This window comes from Oculina patagonica, chromosome 9 (genome assembly GCF_052425735.1).
Source record: "Oculina patagonica isolate OP01 chromosome 9, crgOcupat, whole genome shotgun sequence".
Lineage (NCBI taxonomy): Eukaryota > Metazoa > Cnidaria > Anthozoa > Scleractinia > Oculinidae > Oculina > Oculina patagonica.
Genome location: NC_135766.1, coordinates 18,625,413 through 18,640,251, shown reverse-complemented (window position 1 = coordinate 18,640,251; position 14,839 = coordinate 18,625,413). Strand labels below are relative to the sequence as shown.

At 39.4% G+C, this 14,839-nt stretch overlaps 2 protein-coding genes across 2 annotated transcripts in view; both read left to right on the top strand.

Moving 5' to 3' along the window:
- The window catches only part of LOC144666349 (uncharacterized), a 51,333-nt gene that overhangs the window by 18,612 nt on the left and 17,882 nt on the right, over positions 1-14,839 (top strand). The window lies entirely within an intron of this gene.
- On the top strand, positions 3,867-13,854 carry LOC144666337 (uncharacterized). Its single transcript, XM_078527745.1, has 5 exons — positions 3,867-4,148; positions 5,603-6,580; positions 6,888-7,160; positions 8,152-8,231; positions 12,415-13,854. Exons 1-5 carry the CDS (start codon positions 3,920-3,922, stop codon positions 13,048-13,050), a joined length of 2,196 nt encoding a protein of 731 aa, XP_078383871.1. The 5' UTR covers positions 3,867-3,919; the 3' UTR covers positions 13,051-13,854.

Here is a 14,839-nt window from a genome sequence, read left to right as displayed (position 1 = left end):
AAATTGTTTTTTGTTCCAGAAAACGCCAGCTGTCGGTTCGTCGGAAAGGCAACAACAGCTCCGCGCAAATTTGCGCATTGATTTTTAACTTTAAATTGTCTCCCACTTTACTTTTCATATAAAAAATTCGAAAGGATCAAACTTGTTGTCATATTTCGCTTATAGGATGCAAAATTACATGACTTTTGCAATTAAAAATGTCTTCTTGGAACGGAGCAAAAATTTTTGTTTTCTAAAAACAGAATGAGGCCGTTTAAGGGACTGATCAAGAGTACAGCAAATATGTTTGTATGTATTTTTTTGTTTCCTCTGATGGTTCGAAATAATGGGATTCCACTGTAGTTTTAACGCTCTGCTGAAACCAAACATCACCAATTGCTTACTATTACGACTATTATCAACTGCGAGCAGTCGGTTCAGTTTTGTTCATGAAATCCTACGCGCGGCCGGAAAGGTCGTGTTTTCATGTAGCACGCTAGGAAAAGAAACAGACTGACTGCAGTCTACGACTATTACTAAAATAGACAATTGTTTTTTACAATTCTTTTTCACTATTTGGATATCTTTCAGTAAGTCATGATGTATGAATTCATATTAAGTATATATTTTAATATTGGTATAAAAAAAGAAATATTTAGCATATCGCAAAATCTGGTATCTTTTACACGTCAGCGACCATGTTAGACTTACTTAGCAGTCTTTATCAGAGGGTCGCTTCTTTCAGTGAGTTAGTATATTGAATTGTTAAAACTCTCAAGCCGAACCAACTAAAAATAGCATCGTGGCAATATACACTCATTGTTTCATTTCTATTATTAAAATAGACATCTGTGTTTTAACTTCTGTTTTCGTTAATTTATACGATTCGACTTTAAAAGATAGGTGTCTGTCAGTAGGTCATGATATATGTAATTCATATGGAAAATATATTGTCGTTTTGGTTTAAGAAATGAAATATTTAGCATATCACCCTAGTTTCACTTTCAATCTGGTGGTATCTCTCACATGACACTGACAATAGCTGGCACGAGTTAGATTTACTTAGCAGTCTTTATCGGAGGTTTGCTTCTTTCAGTGCGTTGGTACTATCGGGTAGCTAAAATCTTACAAGCCGATCCAACTTAAAATCCCATTCGCGAACATTTATAAGAACCTTAACAATTTTTAATTGCATGCCACCCCCTATTTTTATCCTTTTTATTCGAGTTTTAAATTCCAACCCCCCTTCTTAATTCTGTACGTTTATTATCACTTTTTTACATATTGCTGAAGAAGGCTACAGCAGTAGCCGAAACGTCCTGTACATATTTTAAGCCAGTGTCAACTTTTATCTAGTAATTTTAAATATACACTCGTTTTCTTATAATTTAAATGCACAAGAGCACTTCTGTGAGTTCTAAAACTGAAAAAAAAAAAAAAAAAAAAATCAAAAACAACACCGTTACAGTTGCCCTATAAACAATAACCCGTTTCTTGACGCATACACCTTTTCTTTATTTCTACCTTGATTTGATAAAAGGTGGCTATCGGGCTGTTAAGGAATGTATGGGGTTTCATTTTTGTTTTTTTTTGTTTTTTTTTGTTTTGTTTGAGGATACGGAGAATTGTTCGGCTTTCTTCCAATGAAATGTCGCCCTGTCTAATGTAGTGAATGCAATCTTACTTTTTTTTCTCCCTCCCTGCCTCCACCCCCCCCCCGTCTCCCTCCCCCTAGAATTACTTGTGGTTAGTCTAGCCCAGTCTCTAACTCCAACCCCTCTCTTTCATTTGAATTCTAGTTGCGCGCGCTAACTAGTTGAACAGTTGTGATCTATAGCTTTCCATTCTGCTGTCTAAAGGAAGTTTGCCGGAGGACATCATTAAGTCCCGTGAAGGTGAAAGTCTTACGATTTGCAAGTTGTGCGTCGGCTGTTATCGTACCTCAAACCGAGCTTTAGGCGGTTAAACACAGATAACCGGTCGGCTCGTTTTGCCAGGTACAGATAATGTTGAGCTTGCTTTAGACAGCAAAGGTCTTTAGCCACATCAATTAGGACTCGGAACTAGACTATACGGGCTGATTTGAAGGCGGTCATAACGATATTTGGCTTGAACTTTACCGTGGCTAAAGACTTAGTTTTTTACTGTTGAAGTTTGGGAAGCGGGCGTTACGCGCTCGACCACATTCAAATACATCCGGGACATTGTCGGTTATTTCTAAAAGAAACATGTCGGATTGGATAGCCAAGGAATCGCTTCAAGCGCTGATGTGAGTACATAGTTTTCTTTTTCCCTCAATTTTAGGCGTTCTCCGCCTAGCTAACACTCATAGTTCATAGTTCTCTGTGATTCGCTAGTGGGAGGCGATGCGATCGTGTGCATTTCCGGCCGCGACAATGGAGTTGACAATTGAGATAACACATGCCCGCTTCCTCAGATATTTCGCCTGATTTGCTTAAAGTTGAATCGAATGTCGATGTAGAATGCTTTAGTTCAGTTTATTTGAGACGTGCATGCTTTAAGAACGCTACAGTTCAGCTCTCCGCCGAGTGTTTTCTTATGTCTATCTTGGTATTAATTTTGACTCACATTTCAAGTTGTAAACACTCTTAATTAAATTGATAGAATTCTTGATTTAAACAAAATGCCGTATATGCAGTCTTTTTGGTTAAAAAACACATAAACTAGAGTACCTTACGTTAAACTTGAGCTAAAATTAGCCCTCATTCAGCGTTCGTTACAGAAATAGGGCTTCAGAACTACGGTGTCATGTCAAATTTCGGGAGACACCTTTTATCAAATCAAGTTAGTATTTGTACGCTGGTATTCGTATGACATCTTCAAAAGTTACAATTGACCAATAACGCGCGCGCAAAATGCATTCTCTAAATTTAGCGCTCTCTAAAATCGGCAAGCGGGGTCTCAAAGTCTTCAATTAAGCAACTTATTGCTGCAGCCGGAATACTTTGTTAGTTCGTATTATCTTTCTTACAGATTCGGACAAGAAAACAAACACCAAGGTCATTTATAAGGAGGTTTGTTGATTTACATCAACCTCTGTCTAATTTACATCAACCCCTCTCTGGTTCTCTCATGGGCATGCTCGCATATCAACTTACCTCACCTTTGGTCTAAACACGATACGTAAGTAATGATAGAGTTTGAAATTAGGCTTCTCGGCCTGGCATAAAATAAACACATGCTTCCACTACTCTGCCTCTCTTTTTTGTCACCCACACACGAGACTAGTTTACAACATCAGTTTTACTACAAATTAAACATCAGATTAGAGAGTTGTATGTTCTGTTTGAGGTGAAAGCATGATAGCCTTGAGCTAAGACAGGAAGTTCTAGCAGTTGAGATGCTTTGTAGAGTTTTTTGTTTGCTGTGAATAGTGCCAAGTAACACAGCAAGCTGTCTTCGTCAAACTCACATGAATACAAAGAACCCTCGCGCACCAAAAAAAACGGGAAAATGAACCAAATTCCACTGACGGTTTCTGTGATTTCAAGCGAATCGTTGGCTCGCAAAATCAAAGTTTTTGCGCCAAGTTCACGAAAATATGAGAGAAATTACTCGTTCCCTGAAAATAATGCAACAATATCCTTTTTTGCCTCGAAATAAATGAACAGTATACAAAGGGTATAAAAAAATATGGTGGTTTACCACTCTCAATAATACAAGGAGTCTCAAAACTACATCATAAAAAAGAAGTCTTTAACTATGTAGGATTGTTAGGATGCCGCCCGCTTGCGCTCTAAAAAAGAAAAACAACATTAAAAAACTCTGACGACCTTACAATACACAACTGGTCAATTCATCAATTTTGTTGTTAAAAGGTTAAGGTTATGACAGGAACATGAAACTGCTGAAGGGAAATTAAACAGTTAGCACGGCGGTCGAGCTTCATTGAACAACTGTTTGTTAACTGGAATCCATCATGGACGCAAACAAGAAATCTTCCGCCAAATGTAGCGACGTTCTCCATAAAGGTTCTTCGGTTCTGTCCTTTATTTCCATGTTGTTGATTGTGGCGCTATTTCTGAGGATGGAATCGATAAACAGGAAAACGGAGATGAATGAATTGCGCATTACGAATGTCGAAAGGCGCATCGAGATACGATCACCGCAGACAACAGATCACAAAGACGAAATGGAAACGCCAGAGAGTAAGTAGAAGACATTTTTTTTATGATCAGCGTTTCAAGAATTAGTTGATCAGGCCTTCAGAAGTTTTTTCGGAAATTGTTTTGTGTTCGAGGAAACGCCAGCTGTCGGATCGTCGGAAAGGCAACAACAGCTCCGCGCAAAGTACAAGAACATCATTTCTTGCCCTGAAACAAATTACCACTACAGGGTCGGTCAGGGTTTTTAGGTATACGGTATACAGGGGCATTTTTAACTGGGTATAGTGGGTATACTGTATATTTACCTAAAATTGGGCCTTTCATGGGTACAAAGTATATTGTGTTATTCCAAATTTGGTATTTTGCATGATTTTGAGGGGAAAATTTGGGTATCCTGGGTACAGTAATAAGATATACGTTACTGTTCGAATTACGTAGGAATTGTGGTGACAACTTCACTAATCAGGCATTACTGAAACGAAACATCCTGTATCGCTACTTTTGGCTTGAGAGTTCGTGATTTGTTTTTTTCTTCTGCCAGTAATTGAAAGGATCAAAACAAGGTTTGCGCATTTTCTCGCCGAAAGTACCCTTAATATGGAGAGAACTTTGTTTGATTGACACAATAGAAAAGCCGCGAACGTTTGCCTTCGATAACCACAGAGCTACCCCTGAGTTTAGCAGGAAATTTTACTTCAACGGCATCGACTGGCATAATTCGCAGTCATCAACAAGAAGCTGCATCATTATTTTGAGGCATGGAGTTTGGACATCCCACGCTACCCCACCCCCTCCCCACTCCTCCCTTCCCCTACTAAAAGTACGTACACAATCCCCGATCGAAAGAGCGGCATGGCTCATCGGTTAATGGCGGTTTACTTCAGTTTTTCCTTTTAAAACAAAATAAGCCAGAAATATTGCTAAAATCCTTGAAATGGATGCTATCAGGTTCCGGCTATCACTTTTTAAGCGACCACGATCGCTTAATGACGCAAGGCGTCGGTGGTTTCTGTAGTTCTGTACTGCATTCTGTTTCGCTCAACCGATTAATAGAACCGCATGGGACTAGGAACTAGCTACAGGAAGAAATGTAATGCGAACAGAGATTAAGTTGATAAGAACCCGCCGCGAAGAACACGAAGCAAAATACTCCTGGAAAGTTAGAAAGGGCTGATTCAAAGTATAAACGAAAGAGACAGCTCTTGAACTTGCATGTCGCGCGCAAAAAGTATCGTATATCGATTTCACGCTTCAGGATATCCCAACTTTTGGTTGAACAATAATTCAACACAAAAGTTGTCAGCTACTTTTATTTACATTTTTATTGACAAATTTCGTGATTTTTTTATGATCGCCTTGGGAAAGGTAATCGCTTCTGCATGCATTGCGTGCCGTTTATTTAGGTTGCCTAGCTCATTTAAACTTCCGGGTAGTACTGTGCAGAATGAGTGTCTTGATAATATCACTAACTGACTGTAACTTCTCTCATTATGTAGATGCTGAATATGCTGAAAATGTCGTGGAACCGCGTTATCACAAAAATAGACGAGAAGCTGCTGCCCAGACACAAACTTCTCCAAAAATATCTCTTCAGCAAATTCATACTGAAATCAACAAAGTATGCACCCCACCAGGCAAGATTTGCAAAGTTGGCCCGCCAGGACCCCCGGGAGACAAAGGAATGCATGGGTATCCTGGATTCAAAGGAGAAAAAGGAGCCCCTGGGAAACAAGGCCCACAAGGGCCTTTGGGTCCTACAGGAGCTCAAGGCCCAACCGGAAGGCAAGGACCACAAGGAACACAGGGAATTAAGGGTGTAATGGGCGAGGAAGGACCCGTTGGCTCCCCTGGGGTAAAAGGAGATGTTGGACTGATGGGCCGTCCAGGAATAAAAGGATCGCCAGGACCCCCGGGAGACCGTGGAGCTCCTGGGTATCCTGGATACAAGGGAAATAAAGGAGCCCCTGGAACAACAGGCCCACAAGGACCTTTGGGTCCTACAGGAGCTCAAGGCCCGACAGGAAGGCAAGGACCTCAAGGGTCGAAGGGAATTAAGGGTGAAATGGGCGAGAAAGGAACCATTGGCTACCCTGGCAAAAAAGGAGATGTTGGACCGATGGGCCGTAAAGGAGTAAAAGGTTCTATTGGTTTAAAAGGAAACAAAGGTTACAAAGGCTCGATAGGGTCACAGGGACCGAAAGGCGAATGTATCATTTCCCCAAAGATCAAGGTGTTTCCAGTGTCCTTGGATGTCTTCATCAACAAAGAGGCGACATTTTACTGCTGGGTTGATGGTCAAACATCTAAAAGGATAACGTGGCGTAAGCTTGAAGGTGCTTTATTCAATGATACTTCTTCGGAAGTTAGTGTCCTGCGAATCAACAATGTACAAAGGTCTCACGTTGGATCATACATGTGCACCGTCTACACAGGTTTTGGAATTTTAAAAGCCGTCAGCAGCTTGAGACTTAAAGGTATTGATATATTTTGTCTAATAGCTATATGATTTCTTGGGTAACTGTAATAATGCCGTTAATCCGAGTCTTCGCTGTTTGATTCCTTTTTATGAGATACTTCTCTAATTGAATTGTTGTTCTTCCACGACAATATTTTCTCCTTCCACACTTAACATTTAGATTTAATGTTTGCAGTTACCCAAAAACCCTTTTTAGCTCTCTTTTATCTACTTCTAAGAAAAAAATTCCCGTTACTGGCAAACCCGAAAAACAAAATAATATAACTGGTTACTGTAAGTAATTATTTCTTTGTTTCTCCCTGTAGAACCGCCGGTTATTACCACCAAACCTCTCTCAAAGGTCGTTGTTGTTCCTGGATCTCCTTTAAGCCTCTGTTGTGAAGCAACAGGTTCTCCTCCTCCGAACGTGCAGTGGTCGCGTGGTTATCATTCTTTTGCTACAACACTGGCTTTTCAGGGAAAAGGATGCCTTAAAATCGACACGGTCAGGTACAGCAGTGACGCAGATTACGTCTGTCGCGCCACAAACCGCTTTGGACTAGCGGAAACAACAACTAGAGTAGTTGTTACTGCTAAAGGTTGTGTATTCTGTGCCCTTATTAACTTTCTTAACAAGGAATCCTTTTTAATATATTCTCCTAAAATAAGAAAATAAAACCGCAAAGAATTTCAATAATAATAAGTGATACAATAAACACCTAGAAGCTATGTCGTTTTATAACAGACAAGTTGGTTTTTGGCTAATTCTAGAAAAAAAAAACAGTACCTAAGCCCTCTGGGAGAACTACAGTTGACTCCCGATAACTCGAACACTCAAGGGAAATCAAAAAAAAAGGTTCGATGCGAGATATCGGGAGTTCGAGTTATCGAGGGTAAAATTAGTATAAAACAACCTGGAGGGGAATCGGAAAAAGTTCAAGTTAGCGGGAGGTTCGAGTTATTGGGGGTTCGAGTTATCGAGATTCAACTGTACGTAGCGAATACGTGGCACGCAAATGCACAGAAGCGGTTGCTTAGGCAAACAGTTCTTATCCTGACCTTCAGTAGATAAGATCGAAAATACTGGCAGACTGTCACTTCTAACTCTGTGACTTTTGACCCGAAATAATAAAAAAGAAAATAAAGAATGCATGTTACTCCTCTGTGTGTACTGAGGAACAAGAAACAACAACAACAAACAGAAAAACGTTAAGGATTTATAGACGACAAATAATTTTTCAGGACTTTGCTGCTTATCAAGATATTTAGCTATGAAAAAGAAAAAACAGGTTGATATGGCAGTACTTCGTCACTATATCTTTGCAAAGCTATGGGACTAAAGGAACATACCGTCCTGTTGATTCAAATCACACAACATCTAAAGTAAAGTCAGTAGTATTAATTGTCACGAGCTATTTTGTGCATTGTAATAATTACATTTTTATTAAAAAAATACACACATAGAAAACAGTTTTATATTTTATTCTTATAAAAGCTTTCCTTTTGTTAGCTTCTACGAGAGAGAGAGCAACAAATTGAAGAAAAAAAGGAGATATTGACAAGAAGCTTTCCATTCATCTTTGATTTCAGATCTTCCGTCGTGCGAAGAGGTTCGGAAAAAAGCGAATCAGAAGTTACCAGATGGAGAGTACCTGCTAATAAATGGAAAGGTATGTAGAATGAAGAAGCTACAACCATCTGATTAAATTAAACGAGTGATAATGTATAAATTAAGGCAAGCCTAAACGATGTGAAATAAGCGGCAAAAGCACTAAAGCAGGGCAAATGTAACTCATGGCACAAAAAATTTCTTAAGAGTACAGTAAATTCTCTGCTTTCTAGCAATAGACAATAGTTTCGCGATCCTGTTATTGTTTCGCTTACGAAAGAGACGCGGAATTTTTCGTGGTTGTTGAAAATTAATAGGGCATTTCCGAGTTACTCTTTTCCTCTGTTTCAAAACGAGTCTACGTGCGAAACCATTCATATGAAAATGAGTTTCACTTACAGGTCCATTTTTATGCAAATCAAACTCATTTTCATTTGAATGGTTTCACACGTAGATTCGTTTTGAAACAGAGGCAAAGGGTAACTCGGAAATGGCCTATTGACATCGCTTCACTCAACTTGGTTGCTCACGCACGCACGTACGCATCAAAAACTTTAAACTTTTATCTCTTGCCTTTTGCACACTTTGAACATCTTTTACTGTACACTAAATCCTCTCTACCAATTATTCAATGTAAAAGAAAACTTCATTGAGGCAAAGACATCTGTTTGCAATTAGGCCATCCCTTTTTTTCTTTGTTTAGCGTCGTCCGACCGACCCAGATTTTCGCGTTTACAAAACAATTGTTATACAGAAGATAATGAAGGCAATGACACATTATTTTAAATAATGGTTCATCCTTTTTACGCTGTTGTCGGTTGAGTTTAACCATGACCACAACGTCGATTTTTCCTTCCTTCACTGCCGCCATGTTGACTTTATAATCACGTCTTCTTGTTTCCAGGCTCCACGGATATTATGCTGAGGTACCGGGCCTCCTAGTTCCAGCCTCCTTATCCACTTTTTTTTATTCCGACCGACCGACCCAAAATCAGAAAACACATACGACGATAAACGAAGAAAAGGGGATGGCCTTACTTAAAAAACTCAGAGTCAGTTTGTATTCACAGCTCGCGCTCGAAATACATGTAGATGGGGTTAACATTATTTTCAGGACAAGTTTAGTTAAATAAATCAATTTTGGTCGCGCTTTATGTTTTGTCGTCGCTAGGCACTTTGGAAAACCTCACTTAAATATACTGTTTGAATCTCTTCTGCGAGAAAATTTACTTTTTTAAGGTTGCGGGGTTTACAAAGCGACTGCAACTTGGACAGCAAATGTACCTGGCTTTTCGACCGAAATTCTTCAAACCGTATGAAAGGAACACGCTGAAATTCGGCACAACCTTTGCAATATCCTGTTCTAGCTGCAGCATAAAAAAAGTGCAAAACAAATCGACAAATTTTTCGTAATTTGAAATTAAGTCATTTGTTTGATATTTTCAAATATTCGGCTGAAAAGCATCCATCTTTATTGACTGCTAACATTTGATGTATGTACACGATTTTTTTTAACTTTTACACACGAGATTAACGTGACATCAGCCTCAAAACTGGCTGGTACTGCGTTATTATAAGTTTCACATTTATGCGACGATCAAGACAGACACATAACACAACAGTTTTTAAAGGCAAATAAAGAAGTTGCTCGTTCAGTAAATCTACGGAGTGAATTTTCCTGTAAGTTGTTGTGAGTAATCTTTAACTGTTTGGCAGCGTTTTGAGGTTATTCACCGTGGCATTTTAAAAATAATCGCAATTTATTAAAAACGAAGGCTTCCGAAAATCGCTCACAGCTTAAACAAATCGCGTTTGATCGCCAAAAAATTTATAATTTTATATAATTTAAGGATTAATCTTTCAGATTCACAAAAATCTAAGCAATCGCTTCAAGTTATCCCGTTTTAAAACGCGCTTAAAAAAAAATTAGGGATCTGTCAGCCTCATAAATACCCGCGGGCCACTTTAGTTGGAAAAAAATTAAAGCAATATGAAATAAACTAACATCTGACAGACGTCACGGCAAGGGATTAAAAAATCAAATTACGGCCAAAGAAAGATCAAACTGAAACGTCCACATCACCCAGTCGATAAAAAAAAGTTATTTGCTTGTTTTAGAGTTCCGAAAAATGCGACCACAAAACAATTAAATTTACCTCTTAGTATAGTAGAAGTGGACAGTATTTCATGCGTTTTGAAGGTAGTTTGATAGAAAATCAGGCAGCCAAAGCGGACGACAAAACATGAATATTTCTGGAACTTTTAAATTCAAAATTAGTTTTTGAGAGACAGAAACTTTGTATGACCTACCTTGTAGCTTACAACTTTAGACAATAATTTGATAACATTAAAGACAATTCATACAGCACATAAAAAAATGTTAGAAACAAATTAGGTAGCTTTAATACGTCAAAAATATGGGAGGCGCGGTGACCTAAATGTTAGCGCGCTGGACATAGGATCGAGCGGTCCGGGTTCAAGCCTAGTCGGGGTCATTGTGCTGTGTTCTTGGGCAAGACACTTTACACTCATAGTGCCTCTCTCCGCCTAGGTGTATAAATGGGTACCGGCGACAGGGGCGTAGCTAGGATTTTTCAAAGGGGAGTCAAACTCACTATGTTACACCAAGGGTACTTAACAGATTGTCACGTCAACATCCACGTTGTGTTTTGCTAGAAGTGACATTTTTTTGTACGAGCGGTCAGAGTCAGGGTTTTCAATAATATTGTTAAGAACAGTATTGAAATGTTTAACTGGAGGACGTGAGTGGGAAGGCGCATAAGTACTGGAGGCACGAACCTCTAGGGAGGTCCGGGTGCATGCTCCCAAGGACATTTTTCAAATTGGACTCTCAAAGGGGCCATTTCCTGCGTTTCCTGGACTGTAATTGGTTAACCGGGAAGGTCTTTATGGAATTTAAAAAATGGTAGATTCCAAAACCGTCAGACTCTAATCGGAAAGAGGGTGGGCTAATCCCGGATATGAAAGATGGTTTTCGTGACTATTTAACATTAATTTAAATAGTTTTTCTCCAGTCCAAGTGAGGTTAACTCTATCTTGATTAACAAATAAATGCAAAATCGACCAATTATCACACTTCTGAAAATCATAATTACTTTGTGTATGAACTACCGGATGTTACATGTCGTAGAGCCGGACGGCAGCAAGCGCGAATCCAAACCTCTGAGCTGTGAGCATGGGGGAGGACAAGCCTGTAAAATAGCTGCATAAATTGCGTATCTAGCACTGGTAAAGAAAGATTTAATACTTTGATGCCAAGTTTGATCTTCAGATTTGTGCGTTTTCGCCAAAGTTTGTATATATTTTTACAAAAAAAATTCCCAAAAGGAGGGTCACGGGCACCAAGGAACCCCCCCCCCCCCTTCTCATTCGCTACGCCCCTGGGAGAACTATTTCTGGGGGGAAACTTTGCAATGGACTAGTATCCCATCCAAGAGAAGTAAATATTTATTCTACTAGTCACTTCATGCTAGAGACACCGGGATAAGCTTCGGCCTGATGGGCCCCTTAGGCTCGACGCAGACTTTACCTTTATACGTCAAAAAGAGTCACCTATACGCACGAATGGTGGGCCATCGATTAAAGAGATTTTTAATCCAAAGCAGTAAATATGTCGATGAAAATGTGTGTCTTGATGTTGCCTTTGCTGGAAACGATGTTTGTTAACAGGTACGGCACAAGACACTAAATTCAAAGCTTCCATTATAATTGGAACGGTTTATTGGTCGACCCAGTTGACTTGCGCTCAGACCTCATTTATAAACTTCGCCAGTAAGCAAATTGGAGTGCAGGCACTGCTGTTTCAGTTGGTTTTTCAAACGTTCATTTCCTGTTGAGCTGTCAGCCTATAATAGATGGACTTTTATAGCTCCTTGAGGGGCAAGCGAGAACGCACCAATCCCATCACTCTTCCTTCGGGCCTACGCGGGATCCGAAAGGTAAAGTAGAGGATGCCTTTTTTTCGATACAAAGCTATTAAATTTTACTGAGTTACAACTTTGTATTCTTACAACAAAGGCACTTAAAACTTTCTTAAAAACATTTTAAAGTTTTAAAAAAACCTTACCGGGCAACAGAAAGCAGCCATTTCTGCATTGGCTGCTTTCTGTTGCCCGGTATACCGTCTTAGGTTGATCAAAACACGCGCTTTCGGCTTTCACCCTATAGCCTTAGCTAACTGAAACTTTCAAAACTCAACACAAAATTCATTATTTGCATACCAGGTTTACTGTGATAGTAACGGATGGACTCTTGTTGCCCGATTCTCAAATATCGACAACCAGAACTGGATGCGTGATGATGGGTACTGGTGGTATGACCAGAAAGTTGCCATAGGAACAACAACAGATCCGTCCATTAACTCTGACATGATCTCACCAGCCTTTTGGTTGGTCAGCGGTAGAGAGTTTAAGATCACGCGCAGTGATGACCCCAGTCACACTCCTTTGTTACAGACCACAGGTAACTGTTTGGCTGGACAAACATTCCGATCTAAAATCACAAGTTATGGCGACTTCAGAAATGGTAAAGTTTGGGCCAGTAACCAGTGTCTGGGAAGCTGCACGGTTCAATATGGCGGTCAGTACAAGTCAACAGACGGGTTTCAACAGGCTGAGTGCAGTGCAGACATCCAAAGCGCCAACAAGATCGGCTTCTGGTGTGACTGGAGTGGTGGTGATGGATCAGTGATGATGATTGGTGGAGGAGGAACCTGTTCAGGTGCTGATCACGGGATTGGAATAACAGAAAGTGACGCGGCTTCTTTTATTCTTAGCAACGGAGATGAATACGACTTTGGCAATGACGCTTCTGGAAGCGCCCCATCCCAGTCCTACTCACTAAATCTGTGGATTCGTTGAGTGAGCTCAATCGCAATTTACATCTTCAAGGAAGTTACCTTCCAGTTTACTCTTGAACTCTAACTTGCCGTTAAAACATAGAATAGTGGTAGGTGTTGTTTAAAAACGTTACGTAGGTTTCGAAATGACTAATTTCAATTGATTCAATGTGTAATACACTCTTTTTAATAAGAACTTTTATTTGGGGTACAGTCAACGTTCTTAACATTTCGACAACTTGAGCATGAAAATATTCTTAAACCGCTCCTTTGTCAAGTTTCAATTTAAAGTGGTACTAAACTAAATCGTTTAAAAACGTATTCAGATTGTTCACATACATGTTCAAGTGACAAGGATGGTTCCAATTTGGATTTAATTAATGTTAGTTTATTCGTAAAAAAATTGTACACAAACTTCACCCCTTGGTTTGTCATCACCATATTCTAAAATTTTGTCTTTTGTCTTTTTTCTTGTTTTAAATCAGCTTTGGCGGGTTACATTTTTTTGCATCTTATTAACCAAGCTCGAGGTCCGCACTCAGAAATTATTGGCCCAAGATCTTGACTGGTCTTGAAAATTATGATAGAAATGTATAGGTTTTGATTGATGTATCTTTATTTAGTGGGTTAATTAACTTACTTCTTAACTAGAGAAATACGTTAAAACGATTGCAAAAATGATTTGTAAGGAGAAATCACATATAAGTACCGATTGTAAAATTACGTTGTTACAAAACAGCTTAATAGTAGGCAAGAACTAGATTGTAAAGTAAGGCAATGCTTTTAAAAATTAAAAACGTAATTTGAGTTCAGTAAAGTTTTCCCGCAGCTTGGTAACCTCCGCCAAAGGACAGAATATATCGCCGGCAGAATGTCGGAGATAAAAATAAATTATTATTATTTTTCATCTCGCCTTTTTTGTATATATATTCATTTTGTATTCCATTTATTTATCCGTCGAAGGCTGTAGAGTGACAGCCGAAAGCTCATTATTTTTAATATTTAAGCAGGTGAACGTTTTCTATTGTTTTTCATTATGTCTCATCCTGGCTGTGCTTCAATTTTAATTAAGGAAACAAACAGTTCGATACAGTGGAATCCCGATTTCATGAACGCTTGATAACTGTAAAATGTTTCCATTAGATTTGCTTCAGTCAGTCGAACACTGTAATGATACTCCTTATTTCTCAAACCGTTATCTTCGTTTTCCTTGCAGGTTCGAGACATGGGGATTTCACCGTATTTTTCCTCGATAAGCAGTTTCAAGATATCCCTTGCGCGCGTTTCTATCTCATCAACGAGTTTTTATAAAAAGCTCACAGCTGTTTTGAGTTGGTCATTGAAACCACTGTGCCGAAGTTTACACAGCGCTCGTTTTAAGGCTCTCGGTTTCCCGCGCATTGCATCACGACTGATTTGCTTCATTGTATGACTTGCTTATATCATTCTAACCTTATCGCCACGAAATCAGATAGATTTCCTCTGCAACAACAACTACGCGAAGTGCGCGTACCTTCCCAAAAATTCCGTTCCACCTCTTAACACCTTTTAACAAAGGTGGATCAGAGAAGTTGTATTTTATCTTGTTCTGATTTTGTCTTCTAATCAAACTGCAATATTGTTGCACTGACTAGAATTTGAAGGAGAATTTTAGCACAAAAAACACTCCCATCTCGGATGGGATGACGCTGTCCACCTGGATGGGGAGAGGAAAGCTATGGTAGTTAAAGCATCAGGAAGCGTCAGGAACACAACATAAAGAACCCGGTCGGCTCGACTTTGAACCACTCAGTCCAGAATCCAGCACGCTC